At 40.2% G+C, this 22,172-nt stretch overlaps 1 protein-coding gene across 4 annotated transcripts; it reads left to right on the top strand.

Annotated features, from left to right (window-relative positions):
* Positions 1-252: 252 nt before the first annotated feature.
* Positions 253-21,603, top strand: MTERF3 (mitochondrial transcription termination factor 3). Of its 4 annotated transcripts, XM_059994934.1 has the most exons (9): positions 284-402; positions 550-1,157; positions 3,080-3,419; positions 4,728-4,880; positions 9,659-9,848; positions 14,026-14,173; positions 14,555-14,626; positions 15,974-16,135; positions 21,330-21,603. In XM_059994934.1, exons 3-9 carry the CDS (start codon positions 3,095-3,097, stop codon positions 21,522-21,524), a joined length of 1,245 nt encoding a protein of 414 aa, XP_059850917.1. In that variant the 5' UTR covers positions 284-402; positions 550-1,157; positions 3,080-3,094; the 3' UTR covers positions 21,525-21,603. The 4 variants fall into 4 exon arrangements, with proteins under 4 accessions (XP_059850916.1, XP_059850917.1, XP_059850918.1 ...); XM_059994933.1 differs by lacking the exon at positions 550-1,157 and having other exon boundaries at positions 253-402; XM_059994935.1 differs by lacking the exon at positions 550-1,157 and having other exon boundaries at positions 401-519.
* Positions 21,604-22,172: the final 569 nt, after the last annotated feature.

Here is a 22,172-nt window from a genome sequence, read left to right as displayed (position 1 = left end):
GGAAGGACAGGCGCGGGAGGGCGGGGTCGCGGCGCCGCCAACGCAGCCTCGGGCGGGGGACGCCGCTCGCCCGGCCCCGGCTGGCGTTGGGGGACGGGCATCTCTAGGGACTCGCGGTGGCTTTAGATTCTAAGTGGAAGAGTCTGGAGGGAGGCAACGCGCAGGAGAAGGGAAACTGTGGCCCTTGGCCGGCTCTGTCCCCTGCACGCCGCCCGCTCTTCCCCCGCGCAGCCTCGCGGATGGTCTGGCCCACTCCGGCCTCAGCCCACGTGGGCTAGGGAGCTAGGAGCAACCGGCGAGCGGGCAGACAAGTGGGGTATCTGTGCTGCGGGGCTGTTCGCGCGGCCCGGCCAGTCTGGTGGTCCCTGCGAGAAAGACCACGAGGCATAGGCCTCGCCACAGGTAAAGCGGAAGCCGCCGGAGCGCGAGGGGCGTGCGCCCTGCTGGGGTTCGGGTCCGGCCCTATACTGCTGTAGGCCGCGCCCGGGGACCTCTTGGCCTTTAGGTCTTCAATTAAGGGTGAATAATTTCGTTTTGTTTTCTTGGCAGATGAAATGAAAACGCAATCATGTTGTTTATTCGCGCGTTTTGCGGAGGATGCGGAAGGAGGGCCAGCATGTCAACGGCCTTCCTCCGGAAGTTCGGTTGGGGAACTAAAATGGCCTAGGGAGGGCGTCAATCAGTAGATGAGAGGCCCCTTATTACGCAGCCATCCTCCCACCCACCTTTCATCTCCTGATTTCATTTATTAGCCTTACACAGGTCGAAATCTTGAACCCTCGCCAAAGAATATTTAAGTGCCAATTCCTAACGAAATACTAAGGCACGCAGTTGAGAACTAGTATATGACATATTTTAATGGACTTCAGAATTATTACAGGTTTTTTTTCTTTAACTTTAACCTTCCTGATGAAAAGGGTCGTGTTAGAGAGCTGATCACGGGGTAGGGCTTTTATACACATGCGCAGATGCTTTACCGGGTTTAAATACTGTGTAAGCAGATGAGCTAACCGTAGTTGCAACTGATTCATTTCCATCCATAAAACATTGGAGCAGTGCAAGGCTCTGGGCTAGAGGGAATAGTCACTGGGAGGGTGGATCCAGAGATGAGACCCAGCCCTGCTCTCGTGAAGGAACAATTAATCAACTGTTAAGAGGTATACACAACAATGAAATGATGATGTAGTGAAGATAGTGCACTTGTAAATAAAAGCAGAAGGATAAACATTAGTTGTTTGCATAAAGATCTTTTAATGAATATGGATAGAATTCAAAAGCAAATCGTTCTAATGTGAGAGGAGTTTTAATTTGAGCCTTACTCTAGAGGCTTCAGAGTGGGTTTGGGATTTCAGGAGTTTGCTTTAAAGTAGGACATTGCTTAGACAAACTGAGAAGTCAGAACACTTTAGAGCTTAAGAATCACCTTATTGTACCCGTAACCTTTTTAAAAGTTGTCATTTAAAGAATGGTTATTGAACCCCCCCATCATGGGCCAGTCATTGTGCTGGATCACGGTGAGAAACTTAGTCTTAATGCAGCATAACAGGTCTTCTGGCTTCCAGCTCAATGCCCTTATGACATCGCTGTGCAGAGAATGAATATTGTAGGATTGAAGGGAAACACGGCAGATTTAGAGACTCATTTCCCACCAAAGTTTAACAAAAGTCACCTATCCCACAAGGCTATTTATTGTAAATACTTTTTTCCTTTCTAAGATCATTTCAGAATGACAGTGAGACATTTCACTTTTATAAATTCCTTTCAGGAGACTTCCCTAAACCACAAATCTCTAAGAGGAGGTTAGACCCTCAAGCATTTATCTGGTCTAATTCAGAGCATAAAACAAGCTGAATTTCAGTATAGAGAGAAATCAAAAAGTTGTATGCAACAGTTAATTCAGAATTCATTTATGTTTGGTTGTGTAATCAATAATAATATTGATGATGGCTAACATTTGTTGGGCATTTTGCATATGCTGGACTCTATGCTGTATTTTATATGGATTGTCTTACTTAATATAAAATAATATGCACCAAATTTACCCTTTAATTAAGCTGGCTAAATATAAAAGTCCTTTCCTGATAAAAGTCTCTTTTAAAAACAACTGCTTTTTCGGTCAAAATATACGTATAGTCACTGCTGGTTGCTTATTATTTCTGTCTGTTCATTTTGCTTATTAGTTTTGACCCCTTTTTTTTAAAAGGCTTTTTCTTTTTTCCTACAAACAGAATTTGGCAAAACTGGTTTTGTTCAACTGTCTTTTGAGGAACAGCTTTATCTGTGTAATAATAGGGCTCAACCCTGAGAATGAAGCAAGAAACAACCTTCTAGATAGCAATGATAATATTTTATGATTCATTTAAGACTAAGTAGAATTCTTCCTGTTTTTATTTTGTGATTAATGTACATACATAAAATGCATCTGAATAATTCAGCGTTATTTTGTTTTATTTTTATTTTTTTGCGGTACTTGGGCCTCTCACTGTTGGGGCCTCTCCCGTTGCGGAGCACAGGCTCCGGACGCTCAGGCTCAGCGGCCATGGCTCACGGGCCCAGCCACTCCGCGGCACGTGGGATCTTCCCAGACCGGTACAAGAACCCGTGTCCCCTGCATCAGCAGGCAGACTCTCAACCACTGCGCCACCAGGGAAGCCCTCAGTGTTATTTTGATCAGCAATCTTCTTAAATGTCCTTCAAACCAAATTTCAAGAGCACTTAATTGCATCACCCGTTTTCTTTAAATATTAACAGGTTCAGCTGTAATTTGAACATTTACAGATTTTTGTTTTAATTGTTTTTCTTACGCCACTGATTTTGCTTTTTGTTTTTAAATTGCAAAGTATATCTTTATTTTTCCAGTTCAGAAGTTCCTGTCTTTTGGTTTGTAACTGAAACTGCCTTGTTTTGGGCTTTTCCTGAGCTTAAAAACATCTGACTGCTTTAGGGATCTAAATTTATTAAACTCCTTTTAATTAGAAAAAAATAATTTGCAGTTTATCTTTTTGTTGTTTGAATACTGTTTTAAACATTTAAGTAAAATACGTTTCTCTTTTTTGATAGTTATATATTTCTTTTGTAGGCTACTTTAAGAAAAATGGCCCTGCTAGCCCAACAGATACCCAGATGGCTCAACTCAATTAAGTTGAGTAGCTTCCTTACCGCTATGCAACTCAGAAAATGTTTTCCCAGAGCAGGAAAAACATTGTTGCCTGGCTTTTTTGCTCAGCCTCAGCTGTCCTCTGACGATTGCTTTCTCCGGTCGGGGTTTAAGACTTATCGGACTTCCTCTGTGTGGAATAGTTCCCAGTCTACCAACTCAAGTAGTCAAGAGATTAAGTGCGCCCCAAACACTCTGCTTCCTTCTGTGAATGAGCCGTCACAAAAGATACCCAGCTTTGATTCTGAACTGTCTCTAGAAGGTAATTTTCAAGTTTCAGAAAATTCCCCTTTGCCCCACTTCGGTAGATTGAACGACTACCTGTTTACATTTTGTTTGCCCGTTTCAAGTCATACTTTGTGCCAGGAGAGAAAAAGAACAATGCCGCTTCTATTCATTTGCTTCTATTATGCCTCTATTTTACTAACTAAGAAAAAGTTTAGAGATTAATATGTGTAAGAATGTTTTATAGCTATATGAATAACACTTTCTAAGTTTGTTATTTAGATTCTTTAAAAAAAAATTTTTCTGGTGGTAATTAGGTTTATTAGGATTTAATTTACCCTTTTCTATATACCTAGTTAGGGTATAATTTTACCCAAGTAACAGTCCTCCTTTTTGGGTATACGGTCTTATGAATTTTGACATAATGCTTTTAGTTGTGTAACAGCCACCACAAACAACATATAGAACAAAAAGAACAACAAATAGCACATCCCAAAAAGCGCCCTCATGTAGTTTTTTTTAGTCAGTCTTCTCCCTCCTGTGCTTCTCGTTCTAGGCACATTCCTATGCAAGGAATATTTCACCGTAAATGAGATAATATTAGGTTAAGTAGAAGACAACAGCAAGCAAGCTGGGGGGTAAGGGCAGGGAGGGGTGGCTGGCTATGAGAAATGAGAAAGGGTAGTGATTAGAGACCAAAAATAGAATAAAAAGTCACGGCCCTGATTCCTTAGCCTAAGGTAGGTTACAGTTACCAGCATCTTCTATACTTAAGGGTTTGACTTAAGACAAACCAAACCTCAGACTCAAGGCTATACTAGAGAGGTCAGGTCCTTGGCAAAGGATTGTAGGTGATAGAAACAGAATCATAGAAGTCCTCTTATAGACATATTTGAGAATAACTTGGAGGAGAAGGGGTTGGATCAAAGTGAAGACACTTCAGGATGTGATGACTTGAACCCATACAATTCAGGCTGGTATGTTGTACTTTTGGCCAACTTAACAAGCTGTGGTAAACTCGATCTCTTTCTCAAAATGTACTTGAAGGTCAGTTGGTCTTTAGCATTCATACCTGTTGATTACAAGTGAAGGAAAGAAATTTTGTACAGGATTTCACCAACAGATTTCTTATCTTGGAGGAATAGTAGTTGATATCTCTAAAGAGTCTTAACCTTACCTCTTAGAAGGTAGAAAATATATGGAATTTTGAGATGTCTAATTCAGAAATGATGCCAAGATTCAAAAAGAAGAAAACTAGGCAAGAGGCTGTCTTTACAGAAAGAGCTTCAAGTGTACAGATTGGAGAGCTAACTCACTTCTCCTTTTCCATATCCTGGCTGCAAAGGACTGGACGATTTGCCTCCATTGTCTCCATTGCAGCCAATTTCCGAGGAGGAGGCCGTTCAGATTATTGCGGACCCTACACTGCCCCCTTCTTCATTCACACTTCGAGACTATGTGGATCATTCTGAGACTCTGAAGAAGTTAGTGCTTCTAGGTAAGTCTGAGTAACCTACACTTATTTTATTGCCTTACTTTTTTTTTTTTTTTTTTTTTTGCAGTACGCGGGCCTCTCACTGTTGTGGCCTCTCCCGTTGCGGAGCACAGGCTCTGGACGTGCAGGCTCAGTGGCCATGGCTCACGGGCCCAGCTGCTCCGCGGCATGTGGGATCTTCCCTGACCGGGGCACGAACCTGTGTCCCCTGCATCGGCAGGCAGACTCTCAACCACTGCGCTACCAGGGAAGCCCTATTGCCTTACTTTTAAAATTAGCATTTTTAATCTTTATCAAAGTACATACACATGCATAGAAGTCAAATAGTGTGAAAAGGCTTCTAGTGATAAACCGCACTCCCAGCTTCATCCTTCCTGACTTCGCACCCCGTTCCCTAGAGTATCTACTTTCCTAGCTCTTTCTGTTTGTATTTAACCTCTAAATGTACATGTAATTGCTTATGGTGCTGTTGCTTGGTTCATCAGTTTTAGACATCAGTTAATCTCTTACATGTACACATACTTTTCCCTTTCATTCTCTTCAATTCTCCCAATAGGCTATATTAACAATGTTGAGGTTAATCATTAGTCACTGATTTCATTATAATTCTAAATATTGCTCGACTGCTGTCTAGGAAGTGTGCTATGATTGTTTTCCTTCCTTTTCAACCTTTCATTTTCTTGGAGTTAACAATTGCTTTGTTTTTCATTTGATTCGTTTTCTTTCAATTTTCCTACAACTTTCAATGGCCTCTCAGGACAGTTTTTCCTACAGTCAACCCTATCAGATGATATATTACTTCCATTTCCCTACTACCCTGACCTTCCTTCTGGAGCCCGCTATCCTGATGTGGATGGTTTCTCTCTAGGCCTGCTCCATAACTATCTTAGCTTGTTGACTGGGAGGATGCTCCTAGATCTGGATGGTTGAAGGCAGCCAAGAGATCTGCCTGCAAACTTAGGTTCGTCCTCTTATCAATATTTTCAGTCTAGCACCTTATTGCTACTTTCTGCTTTTCCCATTATCTCTGGACCTGGAACTTCTCTTATTTGATTTTCCCAGATAAGAAACCTCCTTTGGGGGATTGAGAGGAACAGGATGGGCAAGGGATTATCTCAGATCCACTGCTTCTCTCATTGCTTAGTCACTGCCTTAGTTTTCAGTGAAAAGTTAGGAGCTTCCTGGCTTGATAGTCTTCCTTTCAGCAGTGCTGCCCTGGTAATCTCTCTAACATTAGTGCTCTTTCTAAAATGCGAATCTGCCTATGTCAGTGACCTCCGTGAAATCCTTCTAAGCTCTTCCTGGTCTGGCCCTTGCTTAGCCTTTCAGCTTCACTTGCTTGCCACTTCCCTCCTTTTTGTTGGCCAGGTCTGACAACTGGAGAACTTAACTCAGGTTCAAGTAACTTCCCAAATGTCTTCTCTGACCCTCCAGATAGAGTGACCCTCCTCTGGGCTCTTTGCATCACCCCCTGCTTACCTCAGTCCTAGCAATAATAACACTATTATAATTGTTTACTCATCTGTCCCTGTGCAAGTTACTCAAATGTATAGGGAATGGCCTTTGTTCTCAAGAAGCTTCAGGTCTTCAGGAGCATCTAAATACACATACATAAGAATAACAGGGGCTTCCCTGGTGGTGCAGTGGTTGAGAGTCCGCCTGCCGATGCAGGGGACACGGGTTCGTGCCCTGGTCCGGGAAGATCCCACATGCCGCGGAGCCTCTGGGCCCGTGAGCCATGGCCTCTGAGCCTGCGCGTCCGGAGCCTGTGCTCCGCAACGGGAGAGGCCATGGCAGTGAGAGGCCCGCGTACCACAAAAAAAAAAAGAATAACAAATCCAAAAATGCAAGGTGAAGTGATAAATTCCACACAGAGATACACATAAAGTGTTCTGTGGGTTCAAAGGAGAGAGAAAGATGACATCTGCTGCAGGCATGAAAGCTCAGGGCTTTCCCAGCCCTGTGAGAGGTGCCACAGGTAATGCCAGATAAACGTGAGACCCCTGTGGTCCCTACATTTAAATAAGTCACAGTATACCTAGAGCTTTGAAATATGTTTCAGCCACTCCTTCATCTGTATGCTGATACTTCAACAGCACGTCTTGGCAGTAACTTAAATAACAGTACCCTAGAGGAACCATGATTGCATTGTTAAGCAGTATTTTTGAGGACTCAAGTGTCCTGGTTCTTCTCTGCTTCTCAGATCTGTTTTCTCCCTTTCTCTGCTTGTTCTTTATCCCAGGAGGCTAACCTCTGCACTCGGCCTCCTTTGCCAGCTGGCTTCTGGGCAGCTTCAGCAGTGGGGGGCACTTGTAGGAGAAGAGGGAGGGCAGGTGGGAGTTGTTTTCCCTTTTCCCTCCCAGCCTTGGGTCATGGAACTGCCTTGTTCCATGGCAACAGCTCCTACTGAGCAGCCCTTTCTTTATAGCTTCCGGCTCCCTCTGGGTTCTCATAACACTCTTTCCTCCCTGTCCCTTTAGCGCTAGGGATGCCCTTGTTTGTTCCCTTGACTCTGCTCACACCACTGTACAGAGTCCCTTCATTAAAGTGTTTTTCATTTGAACTTTCTAGGACAACTACTGTTGCCTGCCAGACCCTGATTGATGCACTAAGTATGTGTAACCATAACTGAATACAGTGGTAATTATAGTTACTGAACTGATGGGGTAAAGCCAACTTAGGCTGTGGTCACCTAGAAGTTAGAATCATGTATTATTCATTTTTTATATCCGCATAAGTGCCTGGTCCCATGAGAGGCATTCAGTGACTATTTTTTCAAGTTAATGAAATCGTGAGTAAGCCCAAGTATTTGTGCTGACAGCAGTGTGCTCTCCTGGTGAGATTCTGCTCTCCTGTTGCTGTTAAGAAGCAGCTTTTCAGGAATTCGATTTCAGCACAGTCAGGGTGTGACGGCTCATGCTGAGTGAGGCACTTCAGCACATGTCATCTGTAATATTGAGTTAAGTTTGGAGTCCGAACCCTTTATGTTATTTTCAAAGCATCCCTTCCCACATTTATCACAGATTTTTGGAACTAGTTTCTATCTTATTTATCCATCCATCGAATAATTTAATTTATTTTTCTATTAGTATTATTTTTAAATTATAAAATAATTACATCTAGTTGTTAAAAGTGCAGACTGTTACAGGAGAAAGAACTCTTACCATCTCTACATTTCTAGTTCCACTTTCCAAAGGTAACCACTGTCACCAATTTGTTGAGTACAAATTTTCTACCCAAATACATACATTACCCCACCTTTTTCTATGCAAATACATGTATTACAGAAAGCCATACAATGGCTTGTGTAGTCATACTTAATATTATTTTTAAAATTCTGTGTTTTCTTCTAGTAGCTTTAGAGTGGTAGTAATTTCTATCTGAAATTAATTTTTGTATCAGACATAGAAGGAATTATTATTTTTCAAATATATAGCTAGAGATCCCATTATATTTTAATGAATAGTCCATCTTTTCCCTCATTGATTTGAAATATCCTTATTGTATACTAGATTTGTAGTTCATCCTGGGTCTGTTTTTGGTCTTCGTTCTGTGTCTTCATTCTGTGTGTATGTGTGTGTGTGTGTAATCTGTTTTTCTGTTCATGATCATCTTATATCAATACCTGTTTTAATATCAAGAAATTTGGGTTTGGAATTATATTTGGATCTAATAATACATGGAATTATAATTTATTTTTCTGGTTGTAGACACCATTAAAAAACAGTGCTTTTATTTCATTGTTTTTATATTTTAAGGCTGTAAAGTTGCATCTAGAAATCGGTTTGAGAGTTACATTTTAACCTGAAGAAATATTTTTAGCAATATAAAATTTAAGTCTAAACTAAAGTTTTACATTATTTTCAAATGTTTATTTTAAAGATAAGGAATAGGCCTTTCCTATTCATGTTTAATTTTTAAAAATCAGGTAAAAGGAAAAAAGCGAGAGAATAAAATGCTTAGTTTTAATGAGAATTTTGAATCAAGGGTTACTTTGATTCCCTGCCTAATTAACGTGAACATCGAATTATATCCATAACCAAAGTAAAATAACAACTTGCTTTCTCCCCCTTCTTAATCTCTCCTGTCCCTTGTCTCATTTACTTAGATTACCTAAGATTCTAAGGATATGTGAAGGTTGAAGGTGGTATACTTTCTGCTTCGTTTTGTGCTTGAGGGCTGTATATGTTCACCTGCTTCATGCAGACATTTCTTGAGCTCCTTCAAGGTACTTGTCTTTATGCTAATAAAGCATAAAGAAAATACAATGAGTAAGACACAGGGTAACTTTTATTCCTTCTGTGGAGGGGATCGGAAACAAATTTTTAAAATAATGCTTATAATTAAAGAAATGATAAACTTCAAAGAAAGTAACAATTCATAGGGTTTGTTACCCTGCAGAAATTACCAGTTAATCAGTTACTGTGGAGATCATTAGGGGCACATAAGCATCCTGCAAACAATATTCAAGAAACCATCGGTAAAAATGATGATCCTAGGTCAATATGACGTAGTGAATTTGTTTTGGGTGGAAATTTAGCCCCAAATGCACTGTTTTCCTTTATACATGGCTTTGAAATAAGTACTACATTTTTTAAAATTTTATTTTTATTTCTGCAACCAAATTAGTTTAAAAATATTTAGAAGTTTCTATTGGCCTGTCTCAGGTCTCCTTGGGATGGGTTGTTGATCTCCATCAGTGAGTTCTTGTGTTTCTGTACATAAAGTTTAATGGCTCAGCCAAGCAGTTCTCTTCAAATCGTGTTCGTAATTTATTACAGGAGTGGATTTATCCAAGATAGAAAAACATCCAGATGCAGCCAACCTCCTTCTGCGACTGGATTTTGAAAAAGACATTAAGCAAATACTCCTGTTTCTTAAAGATTTGGGCATAGAGGATAACCAACTGGGAACATTCCTGACGAAAAACTATGCTATTTTCTCTGAAGACCTTGAAAATCTTAAGACCAGGTAGGGCTTTTAGAATGATTTTCACATAATCCTAGAAGTGGCTACGAAGAAATATATGTGTAAGTTATTTTTTTAAGTCTCAGCAGCACAAGGATCTACTGAGGTAATTAATGAATGTGAATGTTATTTTTTTGTTATGGACCTTCTTTGATCAAAATTAAGTATCTAAATCATTTCTTTTGTTCAACTACCCATCATTACTTTTATGATTTCAACTTAATGCTAAGCCAATCCTTTGGAAACTGGGATAAGTTTTTTTAAAAATCCATTAACCATGGCTAAATTATCTGATAGTACACTTAAAATTATGAAAGGCTGATCTTTTCTGTTGTTCTTTCTGGACAATTTTTGATGGTAGACATTTGACCTTGTTTTGGCAAATATTGTATAATTTGCTTAATCATCTCTGTCTATTTTGGTTTTTCCTTTTTTTCTTCTTTAAATAGCACTTTTATAAACATCTTTGTACTTCATTCAACATTCAAAGAATTTATTGCATCTGTGAGAATTGATACAGTGCGATAGTATTGATCTGTGAGGTAAGAATCCTGCTGGGCATTGGGCACACCAGAGAGTGAGACAGAGTCTGTGTCTCATAAGTTCACATCTTGGATTTATCATCACCCCCACCTCTCACGTAAATTAGGTCTTCCCAGATTGCCTGAATGAGAACACTGTTCACCCCGCTGCCCAGATCAGAAATACTGGTGTTAACTTTGGCTGCTCTTCTTTTATCATCCACATCTAATAAACTACCAAGGCCTGTTGGTTCTATTTTTATTGCTCTCAAATCAGTCAATGCATTTCTCTTAATCTTCACTTTGAATACTTTACCTCACGTCCCCATCATTTCACGTGAAGAATACTGCAACTGTCTCCTAACTAATCTGCCTCTAATCTTCTCCCCCTAGACTGTTCTCACACCGGTTTCAGAGAGCTTTGCAGCTCCTTGAACTATCAGAGTCTAGTCTCTGAACTAGGAAAAAACAGAACAAAAAAAACTACATTTCTTATATTGAATAGTTTGAACCCTTATTATATATGCAAGGCACTTAGATAGACACACTCTCTCCCTTCATGTGACTTACAGTCTGGTGTAATATAGACAGGCTATTACAATACAGGGGAGGGAAAGAATATTCTAGGAGACTCAGTCTGACATGTCTAGCTCTGCTCCTCCCGACTGTCTGGAACGCTCATTCTCTCCCCATTTAAAAACTAACTTGCCCTTTTGCTCAAGATTTAGTTCAAGAAAGAATACATACCAGGAGGTGGAGATCATTGGGAACTGTTTCAGAGGCTGCCTACTGCACCATTATTATTAATATCCCCATTTTACAGGAGAGGCACAGAGAGGTTAAATAATTTGCCCAAGATTACCCAGCTAGTGTAAGTGGCAGTGGGATTCAAATCCACTTAGTCTAACTCCAGAGTCCTGGCTACTACACTGTACTGTCTCCCTACGTTTAAATCTACGGAGGAAACATAAGCTTAAAAGCAGCTTAAGTTAATTTGCTCAAGATCACACATGCTCCTAACAATTAAAGAATACTCTCATGTAATAGTATAGTCTAATGTTTCCTAAACCTGGCTGACTGCCAAAGTAAACTGGAGCATTTTAAAAAGTTACTTGGAAGTTTTTAATAGGTAATTTACCACATGTACTCAAAAGGGTATACAGTGAAAAGTAAGCTTCTCCTGGAAGAGGCAAAGGTATGATAATCTTTTTTGAACTTACCTTCTGGCTCTGGTATGTACAGCAGTCTTAATTTCTAGAATTTCTATAATAGCACTGATCGCATATACTTGTTTTCTTTTCAATGAAGAGAATTTGAAATGTATTAAAAAGTTGGTTGATTCTTTTTAAGAATTTTCTAATGAATAATCTGCATTTAAGTTATTAGAAATTTTCTTTCGGCTGGGCCTTATATCTTAATTTTTTATTGGAAAAGTTATCACAGTAGATAACAGTTTCAATAATATTTTTATCAGATATTGATCTTTCCCGTGTCCAAAACAAAGGAAAAAAATGGTAATTCTCCTTCCCAACCTACATATTCCTGTCCCTCATCAGCCTTGCAAGACCCATCTGTGGCGGCAGCTACTATTATCAAGTTTTTTGTTCAACTAGCTAAGAATGTTTTATCATATACAAGCATGCATGTGTATCTATGTATACACATACACAAGAACACATGTACATACAGTATGTAGCATTTATGCATACCATTCTGCACCTCACATTCTTACCTTAACTCTATGTTGGGGATAGTGTTTATTGGCTCTGCCTATTTTAACCCTTCTATAGTTTATACTGTGGATGTGTCTAGTCCCCTTTTGGTAAACATGGTGGTGGTTTCTGGCTTTACTATCACAAAGAAGCTGCAGTGACTCCTCTTATGTATACATCATGTCACATATTGGTGTATATCTGTAGGATACATTTCTAGACGTAGAAGTTCTAGGTCAAAGGATATGTGCGTTTATAATTTTAATAGATATTGACAAATTGTCCTTCATACAGGTTTTCCAGCTTACACTCCCACCCACAGTGTACAGAAGTGCCAGTTTCCCTGTTTTCCACACTAATACAGTGTCATCAAACTTTAGGATTTCAGTTCATTTCATAGATGAAAACATTGCCTCATTGTTTTGGAAATGATGTTTGGAGCATCAGATGTTTGGAGGATCTTTTCTTTTTTTTGAGGATCTTTTCCTATGTTGAACTTCTGTTTACATTTCCTTTTCTATAAATTAGAAGTGTCCTTTGCTATTCTTAATTGGGCCTTTTTCTTTTTTTGGTAAGCGTTTTTTTATATATTAACAAAATTAGTTCCTTCTCTGTGACATGTTGTAAATATTTTCCCAGACTGTCACTTGTCTGACTTGGTTGATGATTTCTTTTTTGCCTTGCATTTAAATTTTGTATGTAGTTAAATTTATCAGTTTTTTTCTCTCATTGCCTCTAAGGGACTGGTTTAAAGGGGTAATAGTCACTGAGTATAAAATATAATAAGTTCCAATATATGGTATAAAAGTATCGTAGTCATTAGAAGTAGGCATACCTGAGTTCAAGTTTCAGCTCTGTTATTAATTAGCTGGTGGTCTAAGACAAGTTATTTAACTCCTCTGAGTGTGTTTTTTCAAATGCAATGTGGGAAATTTACCTGGCCCACAGGGGGTTGTTTTGTTTTTTTGTTTTTGTTTTTCTGATGAGAATTAAACAAGATAATGTCCAGGGATATTTCAGGCACTTAATTAAACTGCCTTTTACTATGTTTATAGATTTTAAAAAATCAATAATGTTATTTTATAGTCAAACTTCCTGTATTTTGCTACCTTACTTTGTTTCCCAGAAATTTAGCAGGAAACTTCTCAGTTGTTAACAAAATACATATTGAAGGACTGCAGTAAAAATTATTTATGAAAATACATTCTCGGGGCTTCCCTGGTGGCATAGTGGTTGAGAGTCTGCCTGCCGATGCAGGGGACGCGGGTTCGTGCCCCGGTCCCGGAGGATCCCACATGCCGCGGAGCGGCTGGGCCCGTGAGCCATGGCCGCTGAGCCTGCGCATCCGGAGCCTGTGCTCCGCAACGGGAGAGGCCACAGAAGTGAGAGGCCCGCGTACTGCAAAAAAAAAAGGGGGAAAAAAAAGAAAATACATTCTCAGTAAATGTACTAAAATAAAAAATTCCAGGAATTCCCTGGCAGTCCAGTGGTTAGGACTCCACACTTCCACTGCTGGGGGCCTGGGTTTGATCCCTGCTCTGGGAACTAAGATCATGCAAGCCGCACAGTGCAGCCAAAAAAAAAATTTCCTCTTTTCAGTCTTAGCCCTGCTTGATGGTCTTTCTTTGTAAAAAGAGTTCTGAATCCCATCTTTTCTTAATTTGTGTGTTTTCTATTCGTAGCAAAAAAAACAAAAAACTTAAATAGAAGCTATTTCATTTTTTTCTACCAACTAGTAAGTCAGATTAACTGAAAAGGGAATCTGTCTGTTAGCGGGTTTCCGGTTATAAATGGAAACCATTCTAGAGTTGGATGGATGCTCGTTTTGTTTTAACCATATTTGGGGCCATTATTATAGAATGTTTTTACTTAAACTTTTTTTTGGTGTGGGAATATGACACTAGTAAATATTTGTCGTATGTGCATGTATTTTGTTTGTTTCTCTAGGGCGGCTTATCTACTGTCAAAAAATTTCAGTAAAGTGGATATTGCACAGATGGTCAGAAATGCACCATTTTTGCTGAGTTTTTCAGTGGAAAGACTGGATAACAGATTGGGATTTTTTCAGAAAGAACTTGAACTTAGTGTGAAGAAGGTAAAGAGAAGGAGAGAATTTGTATGTTTCCATGTCAGCTACATTTAGTAACTGTTAAATCTCATGTTTCTAACAGATACTTGGCCTGTATGAATTCTATAAATGCCTGATATTTTCTGTACAAGAATGAATTACCTCGCTAGGTTAATCATATAGCTATATCATTTTGTAATAATTCCATCAAGTTGGTTTCTCAAGTTTTATTCTGAGCACTGGTTTTTTCCCTCAAACAATATTAAGTTTATGTATTTTTGGGTTCCTTAGCATTTTTTTACTGGGTCATATTTTAAATTTTAGTTTTGTATTCCTAGTAATGCCTTGTTTTTTCCAACCTAGTTGAATATGCATACATATTAATAATAGATTGTTTTATAACTGTAGACTAGAGATCTGGTAATTCGTCTCCCAAGGCTACTAACTGGAAGTCTGGAGCCTGTGAAGGAAAACATGAAGGTAGGATGACTGTTAGTTTTTGAGAAATCAGCTTCTTTAAGTGGTTAAGTCCTCTGAAGAGGATAGATTTGCTCCCATCATCTTAAAGAAAACTAGATTGTAAAAGAAGTTATTTCTAAAAAGATAGACAGAGGAAATGATATAATAAATATCTAGCAAGCAGTTTATCTTAGTTTATAATTTTTTCACATGTCAACCAGGTGTTACATGAGTTAGTCTCCTTGCAGACATTGATACCCGTAATCCTAGCGGAGCAGGTTAGGTATCTGGATGGGACCTGGAAGCTGCTTCCTTTGCCCAGGGTGAGGGTCTGTGTCTTCGTCACCTAGGCGGGAGACGAGCTGTGGAGGCTGGAGCCAGAAGGCTTCTTTGAAGAGAGCAGTAGCCAGCATATTGCTCTCCTAGAACCTGTGCCAACTGCCAGCTCTAGATCTATCAGAGAACATACCAGACACTCCTTACTGTCCTCCCTCCAAGGGAATAGGATAGAACCAGGGGCAGCTGACTTGTTAGTATACAAAGCTGTCGGAGTATTTGAAATTATTATATTAAGCCTATTTTCTGAGGTGCCTAAAGTGTTTCATACTCGGCCGTTGAAGACATTTTTATTGAGCGCCTGCCCATGCGCTGTGCTGGGGAGATAGTCCCTGCCGTTGTGGAGCTTATGGTCCAGTGGGGGGAATCTCCCGCGGAGCGATGAGAGGAACGGATTGGTCAGGGAGCATGGGATACTGTGAATGCACACAGAGGACCTAACCTACATTGGAGTGTTTTTTTTTTTTTTAATCATCTCTGTTTAGAATTTTGACATGTAGTTTTTTCCAGATGACATGCATAGGAGTGTGCTTGGGAGCAGAGGCTCAGAAAGCACTTTGAGGGTCTTACTGTTGGTCTGTGTGGTGTGGGGCCCATACAGATAACCTGCGCAGGCCTCCTGTGAGCACCGTTACTCTTATTTCGTAATTATCCTAGCTCCTTTTGGTGATCTTCATTGTGGTCATCAGGCTGTGATTAGCTCATCCAGATTTTTTTTTTTTTTTTTTTTTTTTTTTTTTTTTTTTGCGGTACGCAGTCTCTCACTGTTGCGGCCTCTCCCGCTGCGGAGCACAGGCTCCGGACGCGCAGGCTCAGTGGCCATGGCTTATGGGCCCAGCTGCTCTGCGGCATGTGGGATCTTCCTGGACCGGGGCACGAACCCCTGTCCCCTGCATTGGCAGGCAGACTCTCAACCACTGCGCCACCAGGGAAGCCCCATCTCCAGATTTTAATGTCCTTATTTTAAATTTTGAAAGAATCAATGTGTCCCCTGGCATATTACCAAAATAACTATTTCTATCTTTCTCTTAGGTTTACCGGCTTGAACTAGGTTTTAAACATAATGAAATTCAACATATGATCACCAAAATCCCAAAGATGTTAACTGCAAGTAAAAGGAAAATTACCGAGACTTTCGACTACGTGCACAATGTGATGTGCATTCCACACCACATCATTGTCAAGTTCCCGCAGGTGAGGAGCGCATAGCTCGCTGCTCTGTAAGAGCTGTCATCGCCCTTCATCTGGAGCTGCTCTCCATGTGCACAGTCCGCTTGTGAAAACCCCTTGCTGTTTGTGAAGGAATCAGACCAAATGCAGTAGAGTTCTGAGAGTGGTATTAAGGTCACGTTTCTTTTTGCGCATCTTTTTAGCAAGACCACATCTAGCAAATGCAGTAGATGGATCACTTGTGAAAAGTTTACATCTTCTAGGGCATTCATGTACATCTCCAGAGGAGAAATGAGTGATGAATCTATTTCCCTGTACTTTGTAACCTAGTCCTCGTTCTGCCTTTGGAATCTAACGTACTCTCTTGTGTTTTTCTCCCTTTAAATTTGAAATAGATCACTTCCCTTAAAGGTCCTTTCAATTCTAAATGTACTTTTCCACTTAGTCTATCTAAATCCATTAGTTAACAAGCCATGTTATAATGATCTCCTACCAAAGCATAAAACACTTCCAGTTAGCTATCATGCCAAAGCCATAATTATATTTTCTAAGCTAATTAGACTTTTTCCTGTTCTTTACTTGGTGAATGACATATCTGCTTGTTCACAAGAATGTTAACTTTTTGAAAGCAGATCTTGTCTGATTTATACACTGCTGAATTCCCAGAGCCTGGAACTATAATGGGCCAATTAGTAGGCACTGGATAGATATTTGTTGAACACATGATTGATTGAATCTCATAAAAGTCATCCTTCTTTCCTATTTGGCATGTGAATAGACACTCAGTGAGTATTCATTGGATAAATGAAAGATTGAATTTCATTAAAGTGATTCCTCTACTCCACTTGCCAAATGTGTTCTTGATGTAAAGGTGGGCAAAGAACTATGACTTTAATATAACTGTCAGAACTAGACTGCATTTGGTGCAGTTCCCTCACAAATAGTAGTGTTTATGTACGTATCATACTTCACTCTGAATGGGCCCTTAATAGAGCATTTTTCTATTTCATCAAATGCATGTGTATTCATTATAAAAAGTTAGAAGCCTGCAGTTGTGAAAATTTGGCTTATAGAAACATTGTAAAGTAAGTAGTCTTCAACTTCCTGGTTCAGTCTTGGAAGGTTGTGGTTTTCTAAGAATTTGTCCATTTCTTCCAGGTTGTCCATGTTATTGGCATATTGTTGTTTGTAGTAATCCCTCATGATCTTTTGTATTTCTGCAGTGTCAGTTGTTACTTCTCCTTTTTCATTTCTAATTCTATTGACTTTAGTCTTCTTCTGTTTTTTATGGTTGAGTCTGGCTAAGGGTTTATCAATTTCGTTTATCTTCTCAAAGAACCAGCTTTTAGTTTTATTGATCTTTGCTGTCGTTTCCTTCATTTCTTTTGCATTTATTTCTGATCTGATCTTTATGATTTCTTTCCTTCTGCTAACTTTGGGGGTTTTTAGGCTCTTCTTTGTCTCTTTGCTTTAGGTGTAAGGTTAGGTTGTTTATTTGAGATTTTTCTTGTTTCTTGAGGGAGGATTGTATTGCTATAAACTGCCCTCTTAGAACTGCTTTTGCTGCATCCCATAGGTTTTGGGTCATCGTGTTTTCATTGTCATTTGTTTCTAGGTATTTTTTGATTTCCTCTTTGATTTCTTCAGTGATCTCTTGGTTTTTTAGTAGTGTATTGTTTAGCCTCCATGTGTTTGTATTTTTTACAGATTTTTTTCCTGTAATTGATAGCTAGTCTCATAGCGTTGTGGTAGGAAAAGATACTTGATACAATTTCAATTTTCTTAAATTTACCAAGGCTTGATTTGTGACCCAAGATATGATCTATCCTGGAGAATGTTCCATGAGCACTTGAGAAGAAAGTGTATTCTGTCATTTTTGGATGGAATGTCCTATAAATATCAATTAAGTCCATCTTGTTTAATGTGTCATTAAAACTTGTGTTTCCTTATTTATTTTCATTTTGGATGATCTGTCCATTGGTGAAAGTGGCGTGTTAAAAGTCCCCTACTATTTTTGTGTTACTGTCAATTTCCCCTTTTATGGCTGTTAGCATTTGCCTTATGTATTGAGGTGCTCCTGTGTTGGTGCATAAATATTTACAATTGTTATATCTTCTTCTTGGATTGATCCCTTGATCGTTATGTAGTGTCCTTCTTTGTCTCTTGTAATAGTGTTTATTTTAAAGTCTATTTTGTGTGATATGAGAATTGCTCCTCCAGCTTTCTTTTGATTTCCATTTGCATGGAATATCTTTTTCCATCCCCCCACTTTCAGTCTGTATGTGTCCCTAGGTCTGACGTGGGTCTCTTCTAGACAGCAGATGTACGGGTCTTGTTTTTGTATCCATTTAGCCAGTCTGTGTCTTTTGGTTGGAGCATTTAATCCATTTACATTTAAGGTAGTTATCAGTATGTATGTTCCTATTACCATTTTCTTAATTGTCTTGGGTTTGTTTTTGTAGGTCTTTTCCTTCTCTTGTGTTTCCTGCCTAGAGAAGTTCCTTTAGCATTTGTTGTAAAATTGGTTTGGTGGTGCTGAATTCTCTTAACTTTTGCTTATCTGTAAAGGTTTTAATTTCTCTGTCAAATATGCATGAGATCCTTGCTGGTTAGAGTAATCTTGGTTGTAGGTTTTTCCCTTTCATCACTTTAAATATGTCCTGTCACTCCCTTCTGGCCTGCAGAGTTTCTGCTGAAAAATCAGCTGTTACCTTTATGGTGATTCCCTTGTATGAAATTTGTTGTTTTTCCCTTGCTGCTTTTAATACTTTTTCTTTTATTTAATTTTTGATAGTTTGATTATTATGTGTTTCAGCATGTTTCTCTTTGGGTTTATCTGGTATGGTACTCTCTGGGCTTCCTGGACTTGACTATTTCCTTTCCCACGTTAGAGAAGTTTTTGACTATAATGTGTTCACATATTTTCTCAGACCGTTTTTTTTTCTCTTCTTCTTCTGGGACCCCTATAATTCCAATGTTGGTGCGTTTAATGTTGTCCCAGAGTCTCTGAGACTTTCCTCAATTCTTTTCATTCTTTTTTCTTTATTCTGCTCCCTGGCAGTTATTTCCACCGTTTTATCTTTCTGCTCATTTATCCGTTCTTCTGCCTTTGTTTGATCTGTAGTTCTTCTAGATCCTTGTTAAATGTTTCTTGTATTTTCTCCTTTCTGTTGCCAAGGTTTGGGATCATCTTTACTATCATTACTCTGAATTCTTTTTCAGGTAGGTTGCCTATTTCTTCTTCATCTATTTGGTCTTGTAGGTTTTTACCTTGCTCCTTCATCTGTAACATATTTTTTTTGTTCTTTTATTTTTTTGATGGGTGGTGCTGTATTCCTTTCTTTCTGGTTGTTTGGCTTGAGATGTCCAGCACTGTCGTTTGCAGGCAGTTGGATAGAGCTGGGTCTTGGTGCTGAGATGAGGACCTCTGGGACACCTCACTCCAATGGATATTCCCTGGGGTCTGAGGTTCTCTGGTAGTCCAGCGGTTTGGACTTGGAGCTCCCACCACAGGAGCTCCGGCCCTACCTCCAGCCTGGAAACCAAGATCCCGCAAGCTTCGTGGTGCAGAAAAAAAAAAGGAAGAACGAAAGAAAAAAAGGAGCAGTACAATATCAAAGAATAAAAAACAAAATAAAGGGCTTCCCTGGTGGCGCAGTGGTTGAGAGTCCACCTGCCAATGCATGGGACACGGGTTTGTGCCCGGGTCTGGGAAGATCCCACATGCTGTGGAGCGGCTGGGCCCGTGAGCCATGGCCACTGAGCCTGCGTGTCCGGAGCCTGTGCTCCGCAACGGGAGAGGGCACAGCAGTGAGAGGCCCTCGTACCGCAAAAAAACAAAAAAACAAACTAAAATTAGAAAGATAAAAAATATATTAGGAAAAGTAAAACTATAATTGAAACTACTGCAACAAGGTAAAATAAAACCACAGCAGGAAAAAGAAAAAAAAGGCGGGGGGGAGGGCAGCAAGCCAAAAGGAGAGATCACTAACAAACCATAAAGAATAAAATGAAATTAGAAAAATAAAAGATTTATTAGGAAAATAAAAATATAAAAGAATCAACAACAATGAATCAACAAGTTAAAATAGAATCCCAGTCTAAAAGAGGAAAAAATAAAAGAAAAAAGGAAAAAAAAAAAAAGAAAACCTTGGTTATGGGGGTGGAGTTTAGGTGGGGAGTGGAACTTAGGCACGGGTGGGGTTTGGGGGGCAGGACCCAGGCGCGTGGGAGTGTGACATTTGAGTGTGGGACGGGGCCTCTGCTTAGGACCTGCGCAGAAGGGGGAGGCAGCACGTGGGAAGGAGGGCTGTGGAGTGTGGGCTTCTGGAGTTAGGAGGAAGGGCCCTGGGTGAGGGTGTGTGGGTTTGGTTTAGGCCCAAGTCATTGGAGGGGGTCTCCCAGTGTAGAGGTGGGGCCCTGTGTGGGGTGTAGGGGCAGGCCTTGGACTCTGCGCTTTAAGAGGGAGGCTCTGAGGGCAGAGGATTAGTCCTGGGAGCCCAACAGGCTTCCCGGTGCCTAAGTGGACAAGGAAGGCACTGGCCTCTTCCCTTACGTTCCTTCACGCCCCTCCCCCATCATCTACCCCAGGGTCTCCCCCGTCGCCGCTGGACCCCTAACCGTGGGTGGGTCCCGCTGGGTATAGGAACTCCTCCCCTCCCCCAGCCACCCCTCAGGGGTGCCGGTCCCGGAGGTCCAGCCTTTACTTTTGCTCCCCCTTCCCTCCCTCCCACTCCCTCAGGACCCGCGCGGCTGGACCTCCTTGGTGGGCAGAGGATCAGGCCCGGGATCTCAGCAGGTTCCTGGGGGCCCAAGTGGGCGCGGGAAACCTGGCCACGCTCCCTTTTGATCCTCTACCCTCCCAGTGGTTCCCCAATTTCCCCCTTCCGTCGTGGGATCCCTTCCCCTCCCCCAGCCGCCCCTCAGGGGCACCAGTCCCGTCCTGCCTCCACTTCTCCTACCCCTTCACACGCCCCACGTCCTACCTGGTCGCTGGGTTTTCCTCCCGTCCCCTTAGGTGTCCGTGGTCCCCCACCGGTGCCTGCTAGGTGACCTCGTTGTGAGGAGATGCGAATTCCACATCCTCCTCGTGCGCCATCTTGACTCCGCCCCCTCAATTCTTTATATTTGTTAGCCTATTAAAATTCTTAGATAAACATTTTTATAGTTCATCTTTCAGTGCACAGTGTTTTTTAAAAACTTTTTTTTTCTTTTCTAGGTATTTAATTCAAGGTTGTTTAAAGTCAAAGAAAGACATTTGTTTCTTGCCTATTTAGGAAGAGCACAGTATGATCCAGGAAAACCTAACTACATCTCTTTGGACAAATTGGTATCTGTGCCTGATGAAATATTTTGTGAAGAGATGGCCAAGGCCTCAGTACAGGACTTTGAAAAATTCTTAAAAACTCTTTAGTTTTTGATAGATGTTAAAATGTAATAATGTAAAGTGAATGTACATATGAATAAATATATTTTAAAATAAATACCTCAAACCTCAACTGATATCGGAAACAATTTCTTAACATTATAAATTTGGGAACACTTCTGGTAGATGTTTCTTACAAGTTCCTGGTAAGTTAATTCGTCTTTGACTCAATCAATTCCTTCTTGGGAAGGAGAGAATTAAAATATAGCAAGCTTAGAGAAAGAGAGTCAGTTTACTAGGCTGGTGTGTTGTCCTTCTGGTGAAGATGAGAACAGTAGAAGATTTTCCTTTTTATTTTCAAAGTCTTTTATAGTGGTTTCATCACAAGACAGCTCTATTTTCTTTGAAGTGTTAGGAGTTTCGGGGGCAGGCTATATTATCCATCTAATATCTACTACTCACTTAGATTACGCTACAGAACACATTCGATTTGGGATTATCTACACTGTTGTGTTTCTGAGCAAAGATAGTCAAAGTTGCCCACAGCTGGCTACTGAGAATCAGGAAAGGAAAAGGGATAGGGAGGAAAGTTGTTTGAAGGTGAGCAATGAGACATAGTAAAAGGCCATAACAAACCTTTGACTTTTTGCCAGTGTGTAAAGATTTGAAGCATGAATACTTTTTTTGTATTTTCCA

This window comes from Delphinus delphis, chromosome 17, assembly GCF_949987515.2.
Source record: "Delphinus delphis chromosome 17, mDelDel1.2, whole genome shotgun sequence".
NCBI lineage: Eukaryota > Metazoa > Chordata > Mammalia > Artiodactyla > Delphinidae > Delphinus > Delphinus delphis.
Note: the sequence above shows the minus strand (reverse complement) of the source record. Positions and strands in the feature narration are given on the sequence as shown.

Coding starts and splice junctions, on each gene's coding strand:
- MTERF3 (XM_059994933.1), top strand. CDS start 3,095: ATGGCCCTGCTAGCCCAACAGATACCCAGATGGCTCAACTCAATTAAG. Junction 9,849..14,025: donor CTTGAAAATCTTAAGACCAG/GTAGGGCTTTTA, acceptor TTGTTTCTCTAG/GGCGGCTTATCTACTGTCAA. Junction 14,174..14,554: donor TTGAACTTAGTGTGAAGAAG/GTAAAGAGAAGG, acceptor TTATAACTGTAG/ACTAGAGATCTGGTAATTCG.